The sequence below is a fragment of the Cylas formicarius genome, unplaced genomic scaffold, assembly GCF_029955315.1.
Source record: "Cylas formicarius isolate icCylForm1 unplaced genomic scaffold, icCylForm1.1 PGA_scaffold_6__28_contigs__length_40554024, whole genome shotgun sequence".
Taxonomy (NCBI): domain Eukaryota; kingdom Metazoa; phylum Arthropoda; class Insecta; order Coleoptera; family Brentidae; genus Cylas; species Cylas formicarius.
The window spans coordinates 15,985,740-16,011,218 of record NW_026844347.1 but is presented as its reverse complement, the minus strand read 5'-3'; the positions used below and the strand labels follow the sequence as shown (position 1 = coordinate 16,011,218).

Below are 25,479 nucleotides of genomic sequence, written 5' to 3'. Positions count from 1 at the left end.
CCTCCAACTACTTTTATTATATTTTCCACTGTCAATAAACAGTTTGACTCCTGTTAATATGGTTTTTAATTTTCGCAACTAACCAGTACCTATAGTACGTGTCTACTTTTAACAGCAAACAGACGACCGATTTGCAAATGAGGGAGACGGTAGGTTGGTTGGTGCTAAGAGGGTATGGATCGAATGACCTTGAGCGGACCAATTTCCGCTAATATGAACCTTAAATTTTCTTATGGGAATTTACATGTTAAAATGAGAAAATTTATTCTTGAACGCAGGTAGCATATCTACTTATCTTCATAGAGGATTTGACCATCAGATACTGTTACGCAGGTTCGGGGAATTATCTCTGGAGGTTAGGAGGGACATTAATTCTTTAAAAATTTTGTATCGGCTGTATGGTACGCTGAATTTTGAGTGGTTTTAAGCTAAGTAAAATTTTACGTTCCCAAAATTGAAATCAGATTTAGCCCTACATTTCCTCTCCCTACACCTAGGACAAATATTTTGTTATCTAATCTATCTAATTAAAGGTTTTTTTAATACAAATTGGAGTGAATTGTTTGCTAAAACGTGTTGTTACTTTCAAATCAAGTGCCATATTCCTATCTGAAAATAATTTATTGCCCAATTAAAATTTTGACCTATTCGAATTTATAAATAAACGCACTGATAAAACTATTTCTATAAGAGTAAACTGGTCTTCGTTTTTTAATGTTTTGGTAACCGAAATGGACATAGTCGATGTAATTAAGTCATATTTTATCAATGATATATAATACATACTTTCCTTTATTTGCTATCTATAATAAGAACTGATAGTTTTAAGAAGCGTAGGCCATGTTAATATTGACTAAACTATAGTTTTAAAATTGTCTGTTATAAAAAGTTGATAAGCATAAACGAGCTTTAACGTTCTTAATGTTCCAATTTTCTCAAGTTTCTGTAACACTATTTACAAATCTTCTGGATTATGGATTATGGAAATATCTCACCCACATGACTCTAAAATTCTCCGTGTATACGAACTCCCCAAGATTCACAAACCAGGATTACCCCTTCGACCTATTGTCAGCACTATTGGATGTCTATAATAATGTCTATAAGGATGTCTATAGCAAAATATTTAGCTTCTACATTAAAACACTTTACAGGATCAACTGATAGTTTCGTACTGAATTCCTTTCATTTCATTAACATCTAAACAACCAATTAACAATGAAAAACCATTATAATAGATTCAGATGATATTCTGGTTAGTTTCGAAGTAGAATGCCTTTTTTCTATTCCTGAAACTCAGACAATTATTTAAGGTATATTAAAATCCGAGAATCCGAAACCAATTTTTTTCATTTTAATTGAAAAATTCTTGTCTGGAATATATTTTTTTTGTAACAGTAAAATTTATGAAGAAACGTCGGGAACCGCTATGGGTTCTCTATTATCATCACGCATTGCAAATATATTTATGAAAAATTATTTAAATGCTACGTTGATGATACTTTTGTTATCTGGCCTCATGGTCAGAGATTATCATCCGGCCTAAAAATCATATCAACTACTGGGGCGTAAAACTATCTCATCCCTAGTCACTGAACTCATCATTAAAACACCTTACATCCGCTCGTCTCCCTTACAATTTACATAACAAAATACATTTCACACCAACCTTCCCATGAGAATGAGTCCCCCAGGCAACACCACACTTTCCACTGTTGTCCTTCCTTACATTCAAAACATGACTGACCACAAAGTTCTTAAGAAATATAACGTCGAAACTATATTTACCAGTTGTCCAATAATCCCTCAGAGACGGACGAAAAATATCAACTAGGTGCAAAGAATATAAAAGACTCTTAGGACTGCGACAAATAAACTTATCAGCCGTTACCGAACACAATCATGAAACCGATTATTAGATAAAACTACAATTTTACGACCTAAAGAAATATATGAGCAACTGAACCTTTAATTAATCAGTTATCAAAGACAATATTCATGTTTCTCCTTTAGCTCAACATCAGCCCCCTCCCCCCCCCGCGACCGACGAAAAATATATAAGCAAAAACATATTTGAATCACCGTCAATCATTAGTAATGTTTAAAATATTCTCTAAGTTTTCGAGAAAACCACCAATGTTTCTTGAACATAATGAGAGTATAAGCAAGGCATCCGCGATATATCACCCTGTATTCAAACTTCATAGAAATTAGTATATTTAAGTTTCACACTCACTAAGTTGACATTTTATTCTTACAGAAATCCCTAATCCGATATTCAGCTTTAGAAAATAGTCCCAGTTGTCCATGACTTCAGGTTGATGTAATAACCAACATAAGGTTTTAGTGCCTTCTCGACCGTAAACAAAGATTTTGCAAGAATGTACAAACACCCTGCATTTAAACATGATAGCAATTGCTATAGTTGGGTTCTAAGTACTCCTGAATAAGGTTTGATTGACAATTTATTCTTCCAAAAAAACTTCTTTCTTTGAATCTAGGCTGAAGCAAAAAACAAAACAAGCTTTTAGTGCAACAAAAAAAAATGAAAATTGAACCCTAAATAAGGATTTTACTAGGCTCTACGGTTCTAAAGTGGTTCACACTGTACAGGCTGAGTCAACGATAGAGTCGTTCGTTTCAAAAGTTAGGAGAATGTGACAAATATAAAAGTAGTAAAGATTGTTAGGATGCACAATTTAAAATTATTTTAAAGTCAGGGTGGCCCAAAAAAGCGAGATGAATAAAACATATATATTTTTTAAATGGAACACAATATTTTTAAAAACTTTTTTATTTATAATAATACACACCTAAACCCAATAGTTTTTCCAACATTTTAATTTTTCTAAGAAAATACTAGTTTTCACATTCACAAAAAAAATATTTAAATTTTTATTTTAAAAGTAGATCACACAAATTTGATTTTCAAGTTATTTCAAGATGGCGTCATGAACATGATGAAATCTGAATTAGATGCCAGAGGGTGTACAAAATAATCGAATGTACTTGGATCATTTTGAATTATAAAATCTCGATTTTCTTAAATGGCACACCATATATACTATTATTTTCAAAAATCTTTATTGAGTACGGAATATGCAAATTTTTAATACCTTGCGATTGCGATTTATTTTAACTTTTCCGTCATTTACCCTGATTTTTGTCTAATGCTATTGCTATGAGATTAGTTGGCCATGACAAAATGACATTGTCAAATTTTTACCTGGCAACTGAGTAAATAACTTCATAAAATTTATTGTATACGTTTTCCTATAGCTGAATTAATTGATGTAATATATTTATTTATAATACTCTTCAGTGTTTAATGGAACGGTTTGATGCAAGTAGTAATAAGATAAACGGAAAGTGAAATGACAATGACAAAACATAATTGAAAATTTTACTTCATACTAACATACCGTTAAACGCACCACTAGAAAACAGAAATGTCATCCATTCCATATGGAACCACACGAAGAATTTGTAGACCGTGATTGTTCGCGCAAAAATATTTTATTATTACTATTTTGCTTTCGTAACTTAGTTTAGTTACTAAATCGCGACACTTCTTCCCGCGCAAGCCAAGCTGCTCTTTTAAGTAGTGACGCTGATGGACATGTTTCCTCTTTAAAAAAAACTAGAGTTTTACAAGTTTCCATAAGTGCTAAAACACTCGCAGTAGTGCAAGATTACCCTGCCTTCGGTTCGTGCGGGGGTACCACGCGGCTACGAGACCAGAAACCACCGCTAAGTGCCCATAATCGCCAGTTTTGACCAGTTGTGTGTTCGTTTACTTTTACAACCTGTGGAGATTTTCTCCTTTTTCTAGGGATAAACACGTAATTTAATTTCACTACAGTCCGCTAACTAAATTTACGTTCTTCCTTGTCCAGTGATTTTGAACAAACGGTAGGTTTCTGTACCGTTATAAATGAAACAATAGCGGCGCACAGTATTTTTGTCTAAAATAATGTCTACTTTGGTGCAGTTACTCGTCATAACATGCGTTATTATCCAACAGTTAATCCATTCTTGAAATGCGAAGTGCAAAACCAAAACAAAAAACCAAAAACAAGAAGTTCATAACAAATGTGGTTTGAGCAAGATGACCTCATCCTCATTACCATCGAGAAGAGAATTTTTAAATAATCATTACAGAAATGGATCTGTAGAGGTGTATTCATTGTGTATGTGTCTTGGCTAATAGTTTTGTCATAGTCAACTAATATCATAGCAATAGTCTTAGACAGAAAGAAGCGTAAGTATTGGAATAGTTAAAATAAATCGCAAAGTATTAATAGGTATGTGATATACCTAATAAAAATTGTAGGTTTTTGAAAGATCTTGTGTGTCGTTTAGGAAAATCGAGATTATTCAATTTAAATTGATGTGACCACCCTATAGCATCTAATTCAAATTCCGTTGCATATATCTTTTACGTCATCTTCGAAAAACGCTGATGTCAAATATGAGTGATATATGTTCAAAAATATTTTTTTGAAAATGTCAAAACAGAAACGATTAAATTAGAGCATTTCGAAACGAATTCAAAACAAAATTTAAAATTGTATGTTTCATTCGTCCCGTTTTTTTGAGCCACCCTGTATAATTTGTAATAATTATAAATTGTGCAGCCTATCAATCTTTACAACTTTTGTATTTACCATTTGCTTTGTGCGGTTTTCGTTGAGACACACTTGTAAGACTCGCGAAACGTAACGTGGAATTCTCTGAGCCGTCCCTGGCAGATACATTAACCGCTGCAATTATTTAAAGAAACGCATCGAGCATCCGTCAGACATTTCGTCGATATCGTCAGCTCAGCGCGTGCGAAAACTTTATTGTATTTTCTGATAATACTCGGAAATGAATAACGGACTTATCATTATTTTTGTGCTGTTTTTTGTGGCATGCGGATACGGTGCGAACGTTTTGATCATTTATCCCATGCCGGGAAAAAGCCACTACATACTGGGGAATAGTTTGGCAAAGGGTTTGGCGAACCACGGATTCAACGTGACTCTTGTGAGCCCGTTTGAAGAAAAACACCCTCCGGAGAACTTTAGTCAAATCGTCTTGGATGGAGTTCTAGAGAAGTTGGAGGGTAAGAGGTGTTATGTTGTGGTCATCGATACCCTAGTTATGTAACGACACATTAAGAATCAGTTTGAAATTGTTTCGGCGCAATATAGATATGTAGTCCTGAACAATAACAAGGTAGACAAGGTAAACAACAAGTGATAGGAAGTTATTTGAAAAACTCAAAAAACATATTTGGACAGAAATATCTGTATCTACAAGTTAATTATTCCATTATCGAGGGTGTAGCGCTAAGTCGAGAAATTGCTGTAAATTATTTTTTTTAAATGCGGCTTTTACCAAATTTGGCCCAAGGGATTGGTTTTTAAAAAGGGATTCTTCATGTTCATCTCATTTCAGATTTTTTTTGTGTGGGCTATTACTATTTGCTAAAATAACTAGGCGAGGAAAAGTTAGATCTATTTTTATTTAAATATTAATAACTTCGAGTTGCGTTGTTGGAATGGAACGAGTTAGGCCTCATTTACGAACGTTACCTTGCAGGTGATAAACAATATGTGCTTTACCGTAGACGCTAGGGGGAGTTGCCTGACATGGCCGTCAGAATTGACAAACGTCAAAATTCAAGCCGTGCGGTAAAATCTCCGAAAACATCCGATGCTCCCAAACCCACGCTGTAATATCCCGGATATGAAAATATCCGAAGGGGCTCCGTGGGAAAAGAAACTGACATGATAAAAGGACACTACATCGGTGTATAATTATGTATTTCATAGAAGGAAGTAGAAAAAGAGTTTTGATTTTTTTAAATGGAACACCCTATTTTTAAAATTTGTTTTGAATTTGAATTAAAATTTTTAAACTTTTTTCAATTTTATTAATAATAATACACTAATAAACATAATAGTTTTTCAAAGACTTTAATTTTCCTAAAAAAATTACGATAGCGCCATTATTTGATATTAGCGTCATTCGAAGATGACGTGAAAGATATATGCAATGGTATTTAAATAGGAAACTTGATTTTTTTTATTCCATTAATGCTTTTGCTTATGTTTAGAACTGACGCATACCAAATATCAAAACTCAATATCTAAATTGCAATGAGTAATTCAAGTTGTGACACCCGGCTATTCCCTAAAACGACACTAACCGCGCGGGTTGATCCTGACGTCATACCGCTGCTTTTCGATTGTCCTCCGTCTATAGGCCAAGAATTATATTATTTGTATTCGTTTATTTTTGGCTCGTGTAAAGGAGTGCGCGTATTTAATCCACGTCAGTTTCTATTTGTGCTTAGTGTGCTTTATATGATAATAATAGAAGCAACAGAAAAACTGTATTACAAATCATGCCATCGTGTTTGAGTTCAACCCGTAAAACGCCAGATAAACTTTTTATTCGTCTACCAAAAAATAAAATCCGTCGCTTTTTGTTAACATTACGTGAAAACGGAAAGTCGTAAACCGAAATGCTACAAATGACTAAAAATAATTGAAAATTTTACTTGAAGTTAAAGATAATCCCCAAGTCGGCGTCGGTAGCCGTCAAGCAGTTAGCTTGTGCGATACATCCTAATATACCTTTAATCGCACCACTAGAAAACACAAATATCATCTCTTCTATATCGAACTACACCAAGAACTTGTAGATCGTAATTTTGAACAAAGGATAAACTTCTGCAGGTTATAAATGAAGCAATAGAGGCCGATCCAAATTTTTTTTCTAAAATAATGTTTTTCGATGAAGCAACTTTTCGCAATAATGGTGCAGTTGATCATAACATGCATTCTTATTCAACTGTTAAACCATTCTGAGTACCAGAAGTGTAAGACCAAAACAAGAAAGCAAAAACAAGAATTTGATAACATTAAGATCCAACAATGTGGTTTCAGCAAGATGGAGATCCTCCGCATTACAATCGAGAAGGAAATTTTTAAATAATTAAAAATAGTATGCAAGAGAATGACTCCATTTATACTAATGAACGTCCAAGAAAATATACGAAAAAGACTAAACATGTGTATCCAGAAGAAAAAGGGGATATTTTTGAACATTTATTGCGCCATAATAATAATTAAAAATAAGATAAGTTAATTTGTGGTAATAGGTATTTAATATAATTTAGTTTTTCTGTAAACTTATAAATTTGGCAGTTATTATCATCGAAATTGCTGATAACTGTCTATTGCTTTATTTTCAGCTCGCACAAGGTTCTTTCTCCCGTTCGTTTTTTCATCTTAACAGACCCCTGTTGACCAACTAATATTAAAGCATTTAGTATTAGACAAACAGAAGGGTAAATAATGGAAAAGTTAAAATAAATCGCAAAGCAATAAAAATAGCTATATGGTATACTATGGTATATAAATGCAGGTTTTTGTAAGAACTCTCAGAAAAAATAATAATATAAATGGTTTTTCAATTGGGACGGGTCGAAGTAGGCGGTTAATAGCTACCATGTTCTTATGGCGGCATTCGTTTAAGTTGTTACACGATTATGATTGAACAGCACGTCCAAATGATTAAAATTTGTAAAATGAGTATTCGAACTTGGTCTTTCCCAGACTTGAACATGGCGAACTTTATGTCGGGACTTAGACCTGCACCCATACAAAATTCTAGTTTTGGAATGTTTAGAACAGAATCCAAACTTTGGTCACAAACATAATTCCCGTATATGGAACGGTACCAAGCCACACGAGGTTCACCAGGTAGCAATGCATCCACAAAGAGTTTGGTGCGGATTTTGGGGTGGCGGTGTTATTGGTCCCTATTTTTTTGTAAACGACGTTGGCGAGGATATTACCGCCAATGGCGGTCACCAGAACAATAATAACCAATTACTTAGATGGCGCCACCTGCCATACAGCAGACGCCACGATGGAGCTTCTTCGTAAACATTTCGCGGGTACGTAAATTAGAGACCAAGATCGTGCGATTTGACTCCGCTAGATTTGTGGGGTTTTCTACAGTAGCAGGTCTATGCCAGTTAGCCGCAATCTATAGAAGCCCTTAAAGCCAACATAACCCAATCAATCGCTCAAATTCAATCACAATTATGTGCAAGAGTCATTGAAATTTGGCCTACCGTGAGAAGCCACGGCGGACATTTAAATGATGTTTAATTTCATAAACAATGTAATTCATAGGCCTCTCAAATAAAATAAAATTTTTGTTAATATCTCACTCACAGCTTGTTTTATTCCATTCCAACATCGACCCACCCTTAATGAAAAACCCTATATGTGGTGTGTCATTTAAGAAAGATTTTTTCATTTAGACTGATCCAAACAGATTCGTTTATTTTGAACACCCTGTAGCATCTAATTCAAATTCCGTTATCTTCGAAAAATTACTATTTTCCCAGAATAATTAAAATATTGGAAAAACTATTAAGTTTAAATTTGAAATTGTATGTCTTATTCGTCACGCTGTTTTGACCGACCCTGTATACTTTAAAATAGTTTATCTTTACAACTTTTGTATTTACCATTTGGTTTGTGTCGTTTTTGTTGGGACACACAACACGCGCGAAGCGTAACGGAGAATTTCCTGAGCAGTCCCTGGCAGATACATTGGCCGCTGTAATTACTTAAAGAAACGAATCAAACATCCATTAAACATTTCGTCGACGTCGTCAGCTCAGCGCGTGTGATAACGTGTGCATTTTCTGATAATACTCGGAAATGAATAACGGACTTATCATTATTTTTGTGCTGTTTTTTGTGGCATGCGGATACGGTGCGAACGTTTTGATCATTTATCCCATGCCGGGAAAAAGCCACTACATACTGGGGAATAGTTTGGCAAAGGGTTTGGCAAACCACGGATTCAATGTGACTCTCGTAAGCCCGTTTGAAGAAAAACAGTCCCCTGAAAACTTTGGGCAAATCGTCTTGGATGGAATCCTAGAAAAGTGGGAGGGTAAGAGGTATTACGTTTTGCTTATCGACCCCTAGTTAAGTGGCAGCACATTAAGAATCAGTTTGAAATTATTACTAAAAATAAATCGTTTCGGTGCAATATAGATTGAAGTCCTGAACAATAACAACGTAGGCAAGGTACTCCACTGTGATTGGAAGTTATTTGAAAAACTAAAAAGACGTAATTTGACAGAAATATCTGCATCTGCAAGTTCATTTTCCTATTATCGAAGGTGTACGACTAAGCCAAGAAATTGCTGGATTATTTTTTGAAAAGCTAATTTTACCAAATTTGGTACAAGGAATCGGTGTTAAAAAAGGGATTCCTAATCTTCAACTCATTTCGGATTTTTTTGTGTGAACCATTTTTTGCTCTACTTGCCCTCTAGCCTAGCGGAGACAGGTTAGATCTGATCTGGTTACGCCTTGTTTGCGAGCGTTACCTTCCAGGTGAAAAACCATATGCGTTTGACACTAAACGGTAGGGGGCGTTGCCTTACAACTTATCAAATAAGGTAGGTAAATAAATTTTGTCTACACCCGTCTAGCGTGCGGAAAGCGCCACTTTACCACGTCAGTTTCGTTTCCCACGAATCCGAGCCACTTCGGACATTTTCGGAATTTTACCGGACGGATTTGGGAGCAATCGGATATTTTCAAAAATATTTCCCACGCTTTGTATTTTGACGTTTGTCAATTCTATCGGTCATGTCAATGAATGTATTTGTGTTGTTTTGCAAAAATGTACCCAAAAACTAACTGGCGTAGAAACAGTATAGTATGCAACACGTTCGGTAAACTGTTTAACTCACTCGTTTATTACAAACTCGCTCCGCTGTGCTCCGCTCCTGTCAAATAAACTCGTGAGTCAAAATGCCGTTTACCGCGCTTATTGCATAATATACTATTTCTACTCCCTTCTATAAAATAAAATACCTATACACCGATCCAGCGTGCGGAAAGTGTCATTTTATCACTTCAGTTTCTTTCTCGACGCTCGGTCTCGTTTCGGCAAGTCTCGGCGTTGGAATGTCGAAACAGTGAGATTTTGTAATTTGACAGTCGATCCTAGATAGGTATAATGCGAATACAAAGTAGCAAAATGTTACTTGTTTTAAAGATACAGGACGGACGATCAATTATTGTTGTCATCCTGTTGCCTTCTTCAGAACTAAAACAGGCATGTATTGTACTCTATACTCTGTACCTGTTTATATACTAAGGGAGGGTGCATGAAAATTGCCTCGGGTGACTGATTCCCATATGGGTGAAACGTTAAGACTAGAGTGACAGTTAAAATTGTTTAGTTGTTTGGAGATTAGAATTTTAGCTAGATCGAATAAAATTTGATCTGCGGTTTTATAATTGTGTTCGGTAAGTGCTGATGAGTGTATTTGTCATAGTGTTATTGCTATATCATGTTCTTTTAGCCTAGTTGTTATTTTTGGACCTCTTTCTCCAATAAATTCTTTGTCGCATCCTGTAAACTCTTGGTATCTCAACCAGAAATTTGTCAATGACGAATCAATGAGAGGTTTTAGAAATTTAAATTTTAACAATATATTTCTTAAGGACTTTTGATATGTGATCAGTGATATTTTGAATATAAGGAAGAACCACAATGACAAGTGTGGGGTTGCTACCGACTCATTTTCTTTGGAAGGTTTTGGTGAAATGTATTTAGTGATGGAACACTTAATGTGTAAGGTTATTAAATTGTCAGTTCAGTGACTCGGGTTGAAATAGTTTTACGACTCGGTAAGCAAAAGATAGCCGATGATTTTTAATCCTGACCTTTAAGGTATCGGTTTTTGTACATGGGTTTTCTGTGATAAGACTATCTAAGAAGGCGAGATTATTATTAGTTTCTAATTCAAATGTAAGACGTATGTTAGGGTGTACAGAGTTTAAATGCCTAAGAAAATCTCGGTGTGACTAAATAACAAAAGTGTCATCAACGTAGCACTTCCATGATTTTGGTTTGAGGTGAGGAACATCGAGAGCTTTCTTCTCAAAAGCTTCCATAAATATATTAGCGGCGATTGGTGAACTGGCGTATTTAGTAATTTTTTTAGGCTGACAGAACACAAGTCCAAGATTTTTAGAACTAGCGTCCTATTTTAGGTGTTTGAAAGAGTAATTTTCGGTTCATGCAAAGCGACTATATAACCTAATAAAAAAAGCTAAGAAATTAAAATTTAGTGGGAGAGACCTATCCATCTTTTCTAAAGCATATGCTCCACTCAGCTCCCTATGGCAATTTACTCCCCCAAATTAGAAGCAGAGCTTCATTGCGATGCTTCCAGTTCAGATCCTGTTGCATAAAAATTCACTTTTCAAGTCTGTTTTATATTACAACAAAAGGACTACGGCGGCAGAGTCAAAATGGCATAGTTTTGAAGTTGAGTGAATTATTTAGAGAGATTCGCATCTATTTACAAGGCATTCGTCTTGAGATCGTGACAGATTGCAGCTCTGTTAAGTTGGCGTTGAGTAAACGAGAAATTAATAGACGTATTATTAGATAAGCGATAAATCTGCAAAATTATGACTATATTCTGAAACATGAAGACATTACACGTATGCGAAATGTGTTGAGCTTTGAGTGGTGCAAACAGTATACTGACTCATGAGGAGAAATAGAATAAACACTTACCTGACAATAAGTTTATGATAAACAATAGCTGCAAGAAGGATGAATTAAGAATGTATTGGAGTCCGCTAAGGAGAGTTAGTTGTTAGTGAAGAAAGAAAGCATCCTAGTTTTTGGGATGAAGGGAGGAAACAGTTACTATGTAAACCAGTTAGATCTGCATCTATCTGAAAGCAACCCCACACTTTTCCTTTCATTCAAAACAGCACTGACCACATATCATAAGTTCTTGAGAGATATAACGTGAGATTCACCAGAAAATGTCTCAACATCTTCGATCCGTCAAAGAGTTTGAGTTTGAGATATCAGGAATTTACAGCATTGCGTGCATACTCGACAAACAACACAAAATAGCCTTAAAACCCCGACAAATAAACTTATCAGCAGTTGCCGAACACAATTATGAATCCGAGAATAACAGCAGCCCGGGGAAGTTTCTTTAAAAAATGCAAAAATATTACTTCCATGTTTTGTAAGTTTCTGTTTCTTCTTCGTTTCAGGGAAGCGAATTGAGAGGAATTTCAGTTTATTTGAATTTGGAGATACCCCACCAATACTTCAAAGCTTGTTTTTGAACAGCATGTGCCAGGAAATTACCGAAGAATTCTTCGCACATCACAAAGTGCAAAATCTGCTTAAATCCCAAGAACGTTTTGACGCAGTCGTAGTGGAACAGTTTGTAAATGATGCCCTGAAGATTTTCGCTTATCACTTCAAGGCACCTCTAATAATTGCAAGCAGCCTAGGACCCAATTTTTGGATAAACGGTTTGGTTGGAAATCCGGAACCGCCAGCTTACGTGCCAAACTTGTTTTTAAATTTCGATAACGAAATGAGCTTCACCGAACGGTTGTATAATTTTTTGTTTGGAATATTTAGCCAATTGAATACGCATTTACTAGTTTATCCGAGTCAAAATAATATATTGAAGAAATATTATCCCGATGGCCCAGATCTCAACGACGTCATATATAATGTCTCCTTAATCTTCCTGAACTCTCACGAAAGTATTAATGGACCGGTTCCGATAGTTCCGAATATGGTTCCCATCGGAGGGTACCACGTTACTCCATCCAAAAAGTTACCGAAAGATTTGCAACTCTTCCTGGATAATTCGAAAGACGGTGCCATCTATTTCAGTTTGGGCTCTAATGTAATTCCATCTCAGATGCCCAATATAACGAGGGATACAATTTTGAAAGTTTTGGGATCCAGAAAGGAAAACATTTTATGGAAATGGGACCAAGATTCATTACCTAATAAGCCTCCAAACTTCAAGCTGTCCAAGTGGTTTCCTCAGCAGGATGTATTAGGTGAGTAGGTAGTTTTAAGCTAGCAGGGTGTTTCGTATTTGTGCGTCAATTCTGAAGGCGATAATTTTTGAGCTCATCTTCATAACAAATATCATAGCAATATACAAGGTGTGTTCAAAAACTAAGGTGAGTTTTAAGTTTTATCAAAATGTATTTATTTCTTTATCAAAATTAATGTTGTCCCCATCAAAGTAATCCCCCTTAGATATAATAAACTTGGGCCAACGTTTTTTCCAATCCGCGAAACACTTCTGGTAAGCATTTTCTGGTATAACTTTGAGTTCTTCCAGCGATTTTTTTCTTTATCTCCTCAATCATCCCGAACCTCCTTCCTTTCATGGGTTTTCTGAGTTTTGAAAACAGGAAAAAGTAGTAGGGGGCCATATCCCGTGAATATAGAAATAGAATTGCTGACGTCTTCAGTTACGTCTCTGATGGTGATTCGACGATTTTTCAACGCCATTTGTTTTCACTTCTTCAACGCTTTCATCAGTTATTGACATGCAGGGGCGTCCAGAGCAAAGTTCGTCATCGCCGTCTTCTCGCCCATCTTGTAACAGTTATACACATTTTTTTGCTCAAAGTAGATTTTTATGCAAAATCCTTTGTTCTATTTTTTTTAACAGCAGCGAATATTCGAGCACATAAAACACGTCTAACGCGTCTGTCTACCAAAAAAGAAAAAAATTATAAAGCTACAAACTGGCTGAAGCTAGGAAGATATGTTAGGGACATGTGTACCAACATAACAAAAAATATTGAAGATCGAATGTACATAGCCCGCTCAATTGCAAAATGGACCTTACTTTTTGAACATACTTCGTATACCATAACTTTAAAGGTGATAAAGTTTTCACTAAAAAATCTTTGGCTTACGCTCTCTAAGAAGCTGTGCTAAATACCTATTTTTGTGAAATTTGATGAATACATTCTGCGCATTAAGATGAATTTTCAACACTTTTTCCGCCGTGTTATTCTCATATTCTGAACAAAGAAATTGTACCCCATATATTTTTTCAGGTTAATACATTCTTTGCATAGACATTTCTATATAAAAGTAACGTTTCTTTTGTTAGATTCAGTTTGTGGCAGTAACAAACAAGAAACTTCACTGTTAAAATATATTAATTTTTTAATACTAATATGAGCTACATTGAATTGGGCGCTAGTTGGCTTACTACATCTACTTTGACAAGAGGTGCTACTTCAATTCTTTTAAAGTGTTTAAGCGGAGTTTCATGCTCTAAAAATTTAAGGTGGTTCCATTGAAAGAAATGTAAACTATAAAGGTAAGGTACTTTGGAGATCTTTGTTGCATCACAAGTACAATGAAAGTAAAACAACAATACTCACCTCTCCTAATTTTATCGACAGTTTTAACCATAGTATTGGCAAACACTTGAGCTAAGCTGCTCATAAAGTTTTGTTTAACAATTGCTACACTGGGAACGTTCTACAAGGTTCTCGTAGCTGTTATTGCCAGTCTCTCCAGTCTCAAAACTTCTAAAAATGAGTCATCATAATAACGGGCCTCATATAAACCCAACAAATTTCATCAACCTCTTTTTCTCCCAATGTTTTCCCCATACTGATCATGGTAAGGAAACCTCACCTGACATGCATATACCGAAAGTAACAAGGAATCTCAAATTTAAGTATGCAATTCGTGAAACTGAGTTTGTTTCAGCCCATCCGAATATTAAACTATTCATCACACATTGTGGACTACTGAGCACCACGGAGACAGTTTACCATGGAGTACCCATTCTTGGTTTTCCCATTTTTGGCGACCAACAATTGAATGCTGCGCGGGCAACCACTCTCGGAGTGGGAAAATTTATCGATTTCTCTAAGATAAACGAAAATAATTTGGAACAAGCTATTGACGAAATACTGGATAATCCAAAGTAAGTTTTCTATTTTTTTTCTTTTTGATTTTCCATCTTGGCGAAATTTTCGAGTTGATAAAATAAATCGCGGAATTCAAGATCAGTGCGTATTTTGATAACAGGTCTAGAAAATGGCGGGCGATCGCGTTAACTGACATTTAAAAAAAATTGTGGGTCGTCTTGATAAGTTTGTAAATAAATAATCGGTCGGGTTGATAATCACATTATGCTATCTGTTTGCGCATGCAATCCAACATTAAATAGAGAGTAGAAAATCCCATAAATTTTTTTTGATTCAATTGTATATTAGATTAAGAAGATCTATCTGAACGCAAAAAGAGAAGATACATTACTCGAAAATGCGCCATTTACTTTTTGCACACTTGAAATTACTAACTAACCAAAACTAACCAAATTCCATGTAAATTTTTAGGCGCCCAAATATTGGCTCCCATAGGAAATCCCAGGTAAATTGTAATATAACTTTTTGAATGGGCGGGTATGATTAACAAATGTGCAGCGTTTGAATAAATTTTTATAAGCCAATCTTCAGTTACTTTTTACAAAACTTCTGGATTCCTCCTGGAGAAATCCAGAAGTTTTGTAAAAAGTATTACAGTAGCCTGTGGAAGTTTCTTTGAAAAACCAATCTTCAGTTATTGAATTAAATATGTTAGCAAAATTATAAAATTTTTATAGTATAGGTAATAAATCAAATACTAGTAAAATACATTTTGACAATGACTGCACGAGAATGCGTGACAGTAACAATATTAAAGCTAAATATGGGTTATTCAATTGAAGAAGTGACCATAATTAAGCCGTACTATGCAGTCAGCAGTCTTCGAGTAGTGTCTGAAATGATTTTAGTTTATTTTCCTGTTAAACTTATACCTTATATTTCAACAGTTAAACGTTTCACTACCCAATTCGGCTCCAAAGGCACCATAATAAATAACTGCAAATGTTAGCTAAAAATGTAGATAATAGATCAGAATAAAAATAGAGATAATAGAGATTTGAGCATTTTAATGCATTTGGAGGAAAACACCAAGAGCTCCGGGAAGGCGATGAAGACATATAATTAATAAAAATAGAAAAAGTAAATAATGATAGTTTTTTTTATATTTATTTTACTGATGAATGTACACTCACACTCAACAACGAACTAAATATTCAAAATTGTCACTATTGGAGCCAAGACAATGAATATTGTTTTGTTCACTCTCGAAGCCAATATCCTCAAAAAATAAACGTTATGGTGGGAATTTGCGAACACCATATTATTGGGCCATATTTTATAAACTACAACCTCAAATTAATTCCCCACTAGAAAAAGTTGTTCGCGAAGATTAGGAGATGTGGTACCAAATGGATGGTTGCCCCGCCCATAATAATATGGTTAGAAAGTATTTGGAAATACTTTTACCCGGAATATTATTGGCCCAAGGTGCCAAATCCTTTGGCCCCCAGATCATCTAACCTCTCACCCAACGACTTCTTTATGTGGGCTCACTTAAAAAGTGTTATCAATAAAATGTTAAATTTGAAAATCTGACCAAGTCACAAAACGCTCTTTCTTTAGAATGTGTCAGTATTTGGAATTGTTTATCTGTTAGTGGAGGGTTGTTTGAAAATTTTAGCAATGTTTTATAGCTGTATTTTTATTATAATTATTAATTATTTTTAATAAAAGACTTGGCTGTCAAATTTATAGTCAGTCCTTGAAGCTTCCTTGTTGCTTAAACCTTCCTTTAAATAAAATTCATTCCAAGAAGACTTTAAGGGACAAGGAGGATTTAAGAACTGAGTATGAGTTTGATCCTGAAAAAAAACAATGATGAACCAAATGTTCATATCTTTCGCTGTTGTTCGTTGTATTGACCTTTTGCAATTTTGCCATCATGTTTAATTCAATAACTGAAGATTGGCTTATTAAAATCTATTCAAACTTGGCACATGTGTTAACTATACCTTCCTCTTCAAAATATTATATTACAATTTACCTGGGATTTCCTATCTTTCGTTCGCCAATACATCGCCCGATATAAAACGGCATGTTCAAGGTAAGGATATCTATTATGGGGATATTGGAAACCATAAGAGGTACAAAGTGCTTAAAATATAAAAAAAGAAAAACTAAAAAATTCGCATCACTTCCGAAGATACGCCAAAAAAAAACGAAATTTTCCTATTTTGTTTTCATTTTTTTCTGGTGTTATTTAAAGGGACATAAACAATAAGGGTCACTTTCTTTTTGCCACTTTTTGAGCTTTACAAGATAGAGATTTTAAGTGCAACGTTTCGTTTTGGGCGAAATCATCGTCAACTTTATTGTTTCATATATTCCGTGAAAAAACTACGCCATGTAGTTATTTATGCATTTACAAACCCAAAGTATAACCAACTGGTAGGCGAGGCTGCTCAATTACAGGATAGCGCACATTAAACACAAGATTACATGGTCAGGAATAAAAAAGAAACTTATCTAGATATTTCCTAAGCTAATAGATAGTAATTTTGTCTCTTCTAAACAAATTTAGGCTTAAGTTGAATAAGTCCGTATCTTCGTTGTTCGGAAAAAGCTCTGATTCTTTCTATAGAAAAGTTAGAGAGGCGAATCAATAAGATTGTTGACAAATTTGTAAAGAATAATTACATCGGAACAATTTCTGTATTTCAAGCGACCTTAGGTTATAAGTCTGTAGGTTATTTTCATACGAAAAATAGTGTCTGTCTCTATTATATATGAAATTACAGTTTCAAAAAAGCTTTTTTTAAACACTCTCTATCTAATCGCAGTCTTCCAAGATTGATCTGATGACCCTATTATAAATTAAAATGACTGATTTGTGGTTGCTAAAAGCTTACTTACTTACTTACTTACTTACTTGTTACTTAATTGAAAAGCAAAATTTTTCAAGTCCTTGTTTACAATAGTTTCTACATGTGTTTCAAATGTTAAGTTTTCTATTGTCTAATTCTAAGTCAGTTTTCCTCTTCTTTGTTGAATAATATATTATTTGGCATTTATGGACATTTTAAAAAGTCTGTGATTTTTACAGCACATAGTAAACCCGTCGAAAATCTGGAGATCCGATTGGGAATGGATTTCTTTTCACTTTCACTTTTCAGCTTTCACAACCAGAAACTGAGTTCTGTCGGTTAGGTAACTTTGCAACACTGCGTCGCGATGAACTTTGTCAAAAGGCTTAGAAAAATCAATGTACACGGGTGTACACAGCACAGGTCTCAAAGCCATTGTGCATAGAAAGATTAAATATTATGGATTAAAGGAATAAGGTTTGTAAGTACTGAACGATTCTTGTGAAATCGGTGTTGATTCATATCTATATTATTCTTTACAAAAAAAAAACATTCAAAATTTTTTTTTACGTAATAATAAATAATAATTTTTGAGATATCGACTTCCGAGTTTAATTGAATCATTATAGTTTTTTGAAACCAACTCTCTTTGAAGATGGGCGATTTATTTTATTTTACCCAGAGAGAAGACAACTGAGTACAAAAATATTTGTAAAAATTACTACAAATCTTAAGTAGCACCATACTACTTATATATTAAAAAATTCACCTATATTATAAAAAAATTGAAAAGTCGAAGAAAAAAATAGTTGTCTGCACAACTGTGCAGCTTCATCTTTTGTAAAAATCATTTTATTAGTTTCAAGGCCTCTTTTTTTTTGGAATATTTGCATATTTATTATAATAAACCCACGCGTTTATTTCAACCAAGACTCCTTCATTCACTCGTTTATTGAGCATTTGAACTGAGATGGCTTTTACTTGATGAAAATCCATTTATCAAAATAAATAAGAACTAAAAGTTCAGATTTTAACGTAATTATTTATTATGACATGACAATTGTTTCGACAACACCATGTCTTTATCAAATGTAATATTTACAAACTACCTGTTACTATATATACCGAAAAATGACTATAAAACCTTAATTAATGTTGTTGCGAGAATTTAAGTTAAATAAAGGAGAGGTATTTAAATCTAATTGATCGTTAAGCAATACATTTAAACGTCTCATTTTGTTAATCTCAATGGTTTCCAATAAATTTTGATATATTTGATAATATTTGATATATTACATACAGCCACAAAAAGTAGAAAATTGAATTTATTGGAAGCCATGGAGATTAACAAAATGAGACATTCAAATGTATTGCTTAACGATCAATTAGATTTAAATACCTCTCCTTTATGGAACTTAAATTCTCGAACCAACATTAATTAAGGTTTTATTATCATTTTTCGGTATATATAGTAGCAGGTAGTTTGTAAATATTACATTTGATAAAGACACGGTGTTGTCGAAACAATTGTCATGTCATAATATATAATTTCGTGAAAATCTGAACTTTTAGTTCTTATTTATTTTTATCGAGCATTTGCTCACAAGAACATCAAACTTGTTGAATATACTATTTTAGTGACAATATATTTTGAAAATTAAGCATATAAAGTTATTCCATTTAGCTTTGACCGTTTTAAAAGAAATGCCTTTTTTAAAATTGCGGAAAATTGAAACTTGAAATTGAAATTCAACAACTAAGCTAGTCGCTGTCACTACAACGGTTCCGAAAATGTGTTGCCATTTAAACAAAGCCAAAGAAGAAATCTTTATTTTTTTGTTCTTTATTATCTAAGAAGCAAGAAGTTTAACAAAGGCCGCTTTTAAACTGAACCTTTTTTATGAAACTTTTCACACAAAAAAAACGATATCGCCATTATTTTCGAACGTTAATCATATTTGATATTAACTTTAACTCGAAGTCTCCTTAAAAGATGGAATTTGAAATAGATACTACATGGTGTTCAAAATAAACGAATATATTTGGATCATTGTAAATTTTAATATTTCGGTTTTCTTAAATGGCACACCATATATATTATTACCTTTTCGGAAAAACCTTGCAAAAATTGATATTATGAATGTCATATACCTATTGTTAATGCTTTGCGATTTATTTTAACTTTTCCAATATTCACTCTTCTTTCTGTCTAAGAGTATTACTGTATTAGTTGGCTATGATAAAATTATTAATCAACAGGTCTCTGTTAACATTAAAAGAGGAGCAGGAGAGAGAATTTTGTTGGACCCGTAGATAAAGCAACAGACATTTATTAGTAATTTTGTTGAAAATAACAGCCAAATTATAAATTCACAGAAAAAGTAAATAATAATCAAATACCTATTACTACAAATTTACTTAATTTGCAATAGATATTCAAACATATCGACAACTGTTTAACCTTTTGCGTATATTTTCTTGAACGTTTCTTATCATAAACGATGTTATTCTCCTTACCGAATCCTTTTTTCCGTATCTTCTGGTGTTGTAGGAGATTCACATAAACACGACATGAATTTATTTAGTCATTTGTCAGGTAAACATTTGACAATGTTATTTGTAAATATTGGATAAGATAAACTAAATCGCAAACTATTAAAAATAGGTATATAACAAGTTGTAGGTTTTTGTTTGACGCTTATATAAAAAAATCTATCGTAATTTTTTGGCACTAATATTTTTTTACAAAAAAATATTGGAAAAGCTATTACGTATCTATTATTATTAATGAAAAAAGTTAAAACATTTCAAAGCGAATTCAAATCATAATTTAAAAATAGTTTCTTTTAAAAAATATATATTGCACGTCTTTTTGTCTCCCCGTATACTTTAAAATCATTTGAAATTGTGCATAATGCCACAAAAACCTTAAAAAATTTAGTGGAGCACACTGTTTTTCATTTTGGATATGGATTCTTCATAAAATTAAGCTCAACTTTATGTGCTTTGATATTTGTTGTATTAATTATTATATAATTATACAATTCATTAAATCTGGTAAAAAACATAGATGATATACCGTAATATATCCTTTGAGTTATTTAGTTCGGCCATAATTATATAAAACAGATTGCTATATGTATTTTGAGTTTACGGTGTAGGTAACCTAAACGTTTTATCTAAATCGGACTTTAAACCTCGCAATTTGCTTCTATACAAGCAACCTTGACATGGGCGTGTTATTAACAGAGTTAAGTGGATCTCAAATTATTCGCAAACAGTGATCGGTAGCATTTCCAAGTAATGTAATTTGCACCTCGATGACCAGGGAAGCCCCTAAAGAATAAACTGATGACAATCTCGTATGGTTTAACTAGCACCAAGTTTGGTGAAAATGTTGATTTATTGAAAATTTCGTTGCCTTCAATGTACAGGGTTATTTTTTATATTTGCGTATCCAACTACAACTTTTGTATTAAACGTTTTTCTCGGTGTCTTTCTTTAACCCCTGTAGGTGAGTATGCGAATATAAAAATATCCCTCTAAGGAGTGTCACACACAAGATGTTCCTCGGAAGTCATTTGATTTTCGTATAAAAGTTAAATTCAATAAATTTTGCTTTCTAAATGGTCCTAATGTTTTTTATGGAATCAAATTGCAAAACTAAATTTATATTTTATTTTGTGAATCGATTCCTCCTAAAAAATAAGGATGGCCTTGTTTGCTAAACATTTGTCCACTAACGACAACAGAAAACAACCTAAAACGGTAAATATTTTGTCAAAATGGTATTTCCATTTCAAAATATACTTTTTATCCGAGAGTCTATAGAAATCTATAAACAACCTAATAATCTTAACCGCGACTCAGGTCTCTACCTGTCACCAATATGGGCATCAGTCATCCGAGACCGTATTTATGCCCCTAATTTAGCTCCCTCTCAAACAATATAAAAGCAGGTACAGACTAAAATGCGAGCCAGTTTCAGTCAAACTCTGAAGAAGCCAGCAGGATGATTGGCGAAACGTTAGCTAGTTCGAGTCAACAAAAACCGACGTAGGAGGAATCCAGAAGTTTTATAAAAAGTTTCTTTGAAAAATACTCCAAGCAGATTTTTTTTAATGAAGCACTCTGCATATCACAAGCGATTTCGGTTGTTCCAAAAAAATAAAGGTATCTTTGAATAGGAGCCCATACCAATCTGTCTCCTTTAAAAGAACGCTTTTTATTTAAAATATTAATTTTAATAATGTAATCGTTATAAATGTTCTAATGCGTAGTTCTCAATAAAATTTTTGGAAACAAAATCAAATTTGAGTTACATTCATTCTTATTATCAGTTAATTTGAAATTAATTTTTCATTATTTACTAAACACTTTTACATATATTGTCATGACAGTACAATATTTTCCTATTTAGTCATGATTTCGAATTTATTTATGTATTCGAAGATAATTTTTATCGCAATATCTATTATAAAGCAAAAAATGGTTATAGGCTATTTCAGAAATATTTTTATATGTGTGATCAATCAACCTTGCACGTAATTTTAAAAATAACTTTTAGGTGCTTTTATATATTCCGACTGTATTTTTTCTAACCATTACCCTATACAAGGTGGTTAAAAAAGGCACGGAAATATTTAAAGAGCGGTGCTTTCTGAGAATCATTTATGAAAAAAGTTCTGATAAAAAAAGGTCCGGAAATTGTTATCAAGATACAGAGTTGTTTCTAGTGACAAAGGGCTGATTTGAACTAACTAAATAAAAATCAAACCATGGAACTCGGGGGGTGGGGGTCAACTTTACAAAATTTATTGATAAAAATCTCTGAGATAAAACAACTGTAATTACTAGTTTTTCGTCTCTTGAATTTTTCTCATATTTTTAAACATTTTAATGATATTGAGTTTGAGCTAACTTTTGTTTGTTGTTTGTTTGAGATTTATTACCGAGAATGTTCAGAATGTTCAGAAAATCGAAAAAGGAAACGAAAGGAAATTTAAAAACAAAATATTCGATTACATTCTGTTGAATTGTGCACTGTATAATTATGATTTTATCCATAACAAACACATATTAAATAAAATTAGTCGTCAGAGTAGTTCAAATCATTCACTATCATCCGAGAATATAATTAATGGTTTTAAGTTGACCCAAGTTTTTCTATAAATATTGTCCACTTAAAGTGCATGATTAATAACACCTGCTTTACAATTGCTCTCTGGTATTAACTCACATTGAGTTTTAATAACATCAATTTCTTGGTCGGACGTCTTTGGGATTATGTTATTGCGTCGAACTTTGTTTTTTAATTCAGCTTATTTCATTTATACATATATGATATAGAATAGTATATGTACGATGGGGGCATATTACCGGATTTTTTTATGACCTCGTTTTTCAATTACTTGGTTTTTTATATAAATAACTTCAAAATAAAGGTCATGCTGACTAAGGAACTCTTGCAATACCTCTTTTTTGCTGCTGACCGTTGCTTTGCTTATAATAATGTTCTGCAGCATTGTTATAAGCTATTACGCTGGTGGGATATTTGGAAGTAGAGAATTTTTTAAGCAATTTTTAAAAAGTTCACTTGTCATGTCCTGAAGATAGTCTAATGAGCCATACTTAATGCTTTTTTCTGAAAGCTCTCAACGCACCCAAACTTCCCTCAAATCACATTCCCTCTAGGTGCAGGTATGCAGGATGCAGAATTTTGACACCTTTCTTTTATAGTGTCATGGGTGTCGAACCAAGTCTAGTCTAAATAATATAAAAATAAATAAGAACTAAAAGATTTTCACGAAATTATATATTATGACATGACAATTGTTTCGACAACACCGTGTCTTTATCAAATGTTCAGTTCAATTTCTAAATATATATTGGGTTTCTCAATAAGAGGTGTTATTTTGATTTGATTTGGAAAACTATAACCGTATCTTTTTCATGATGTTTTCCATCAACAAATTCCATAGCTTCAAGAATATTTGAAGGTTGGGCTATTGACGTAGACGTTATCTTTCACGTGGCCCCAAAGGAAGAAGTCTCGAGGCGGAATAGGGCCTCATCCGAATCAGCAAAAACACGACGTTGTTGATGGCCGACCGGCTTGAACTTTACATGTCTCTATAAGTCTTTATGCAAAATACGATGTAATGACGTTTGTGGAATGCCCAGTTTCAAAAAACCACGAAGAAGAATTTACAAACCTAACCTGGGTTTTCTTCAACACTTTGGGCTACAGCATTATTCTCGGTTGTTGGTGCACGGGTCTTAATCTTCTTCTTCTTCTTCTGAGTTAACCATTCCACCAATATTCTCATAAATCGCATACACTTCCTGCGAATCCACTGCGCACGATTCCCAATCTTCCAATATGCCTTTGTCACATCGTTCCTTGCTTTCTAGTGAATCATTACCAAAGAATAAAGATTTAAGATGACCTGTGGACAAATTCTGCAGTAAAAAACTATTATTTTTACTTTAAATGAACCTGACCTGACTTATTAACGTTTCTTTGCAGGTACTTACAGAATGCGAAATATAGGTCCCAGCTAATGCACGACCGTCCAGTTAAACCGATGAATTTAGCCGCATACTGGGTCGACTATGTTATAAGACACAAGGGGGCACCACATCTGCAAGTTGCTGGAGTTAAGTTGCCGTTGTACAAGTATTTGATGCTCGACGTTCTCGCAGCAATATTTGCCACGTTATTCGCGCTTTTCTACTCAGTTTACAGAATTGTGAAGTACTGTAGGGCTCCAAAATTAAAAGAAAAGCAAAATTAGTTGCTTCGGAATATAGCGAATATCTTACAGGCTTGTTTTGTGATATACGTAGGTTTAATATTAGGTCATGCAAAGGCGCGAAATGAATTTAATGGCGTGTAAAAACATTGAACAACGGAAAAACTCAAGTAGCTTGTAAGATTTTTTTTTAATATCTAAATTTTAGAAGAAGGTATTTGCAGTACTAGTAGCCCTTTATTCCAAAGAACTTTAACAACTTCGTAAATTTAGGGTCGCAATTTGAACAAAGCATGCAATTGAGATTTTAAGTCAATTTATAGTTTCTAACTTCTATATGGTTGTGTTCAACATCACATTAAATTGTTTTTGTTTTAATATTATACATTGGTTTTTTTCGTGTACCTCGTGTGTGTCAACGAGCTAATTGGCTAAGGTGTTAGGTTAGTTCAGGCATGGCTAACAGTTTTTTGTCACGGGCCGGATTGAAAAAATTTTTTTCGCGGGCCAGGCGCAATAAATACAAAAATTTTAATCAAAAAATGAAAAAAATTATATTATAAAAATATAAATAATGTAACAAATACCTATATATAATATATAATAATTATAAAATTAACATTATAATAAAAAGTACAAAAATTTTAAACAAAAAATGAACAAATTTTCATTATGAGACTATAAATGATATAACAAATACATAGAAGTATATATATATATATATATATATATATATATATATATATATATATATATATATATATATATATATATATATATATATATATATATATATATATATATATATATATATATATATATATATATATATATATATATATATATATATATATATATATATATATATATATATATATACAAACAAACTGTTAATTATTGGGATCTAGCTTTCGCCCATGGATACAGGCTTCATCAGGACACTAAGTCATATAGAGAACAAAAAAAACATTTCATCAGAGTTAACAATCTAACCAAAAAATAGTGAAAAACTTACACAACACGCGTCTTTCAACCTCTACATATAGAGAGATGACATTGGTATATAAAATAAAG

The 25,479-nt window shown here is 33.3% G+C and overlaps 1 protein-coding gene across 2 annotated transcripts; it reads left to right on the top strand.

Annotated features, from left to right (window-relative positions):
• Positions 1 to 287: 287 nt before the first annotated feature.
• LOC132702841 (UDP-glycosyltransferase UGT5-like) lies at positions 288 to 24,788 on the top strand. 2 transcript variants are annotated; one of them, XM_060671660.1, is made up of 4 exons: positions 288 to 5,107; positions 12,123 to 12,935; positions 14,623 to 14,842; positions 24,180 to 24,788. In XM_060671660.1, exons 1-4 carry the CDS (start codon positions 4,870 to 4,872, stop codon positions 24,445 to 24,447), a joined length of 1,539 nt encoding a protein of 512 aa, XP_060527643.1. In that variant the 5' UTR covers positions 288 to 4,869; the 3' UTR covers positions 24,448 to 24,788. The 2 variants fall into 2 exon arrangements, with proteins under 2 accessions (XP_060527643.1, XP_060527644.1); XM_060671661.1 differs by lacking the exon at positions 288 to 5,107 and adding an exon at positions 5,703 to 8,970.
• The last annotated feature ends 691 nt before the right edge of the window (positions 24,789 to 25,479 follow it).

Excerpts from the sequence above, each read along its gene's own strand:
- LOC132702841 (XM_060671660.1), top strand. The coding sequence starts at position 4,870 with ATGAATAACGGACTTATCATTATTTTTGTGCTGTTTTTTGTGGCATGC. Across the intron at positions 12,936-14,622 it reads TCCTCAGCAGGATGTATTAG|CCCATCCGAATATTAAACTA; the intron begins GTGAGTAGGTAG and ends AGTTTGTTTCAG. Across the intron at positions 14,843-24,179 it reads GAAATACTGGATAATCCAAA|GTACTTACAGAATGCGAAAT; the intron begins GTAAGTTTTCTA and ends GTTTCTTTGCAG.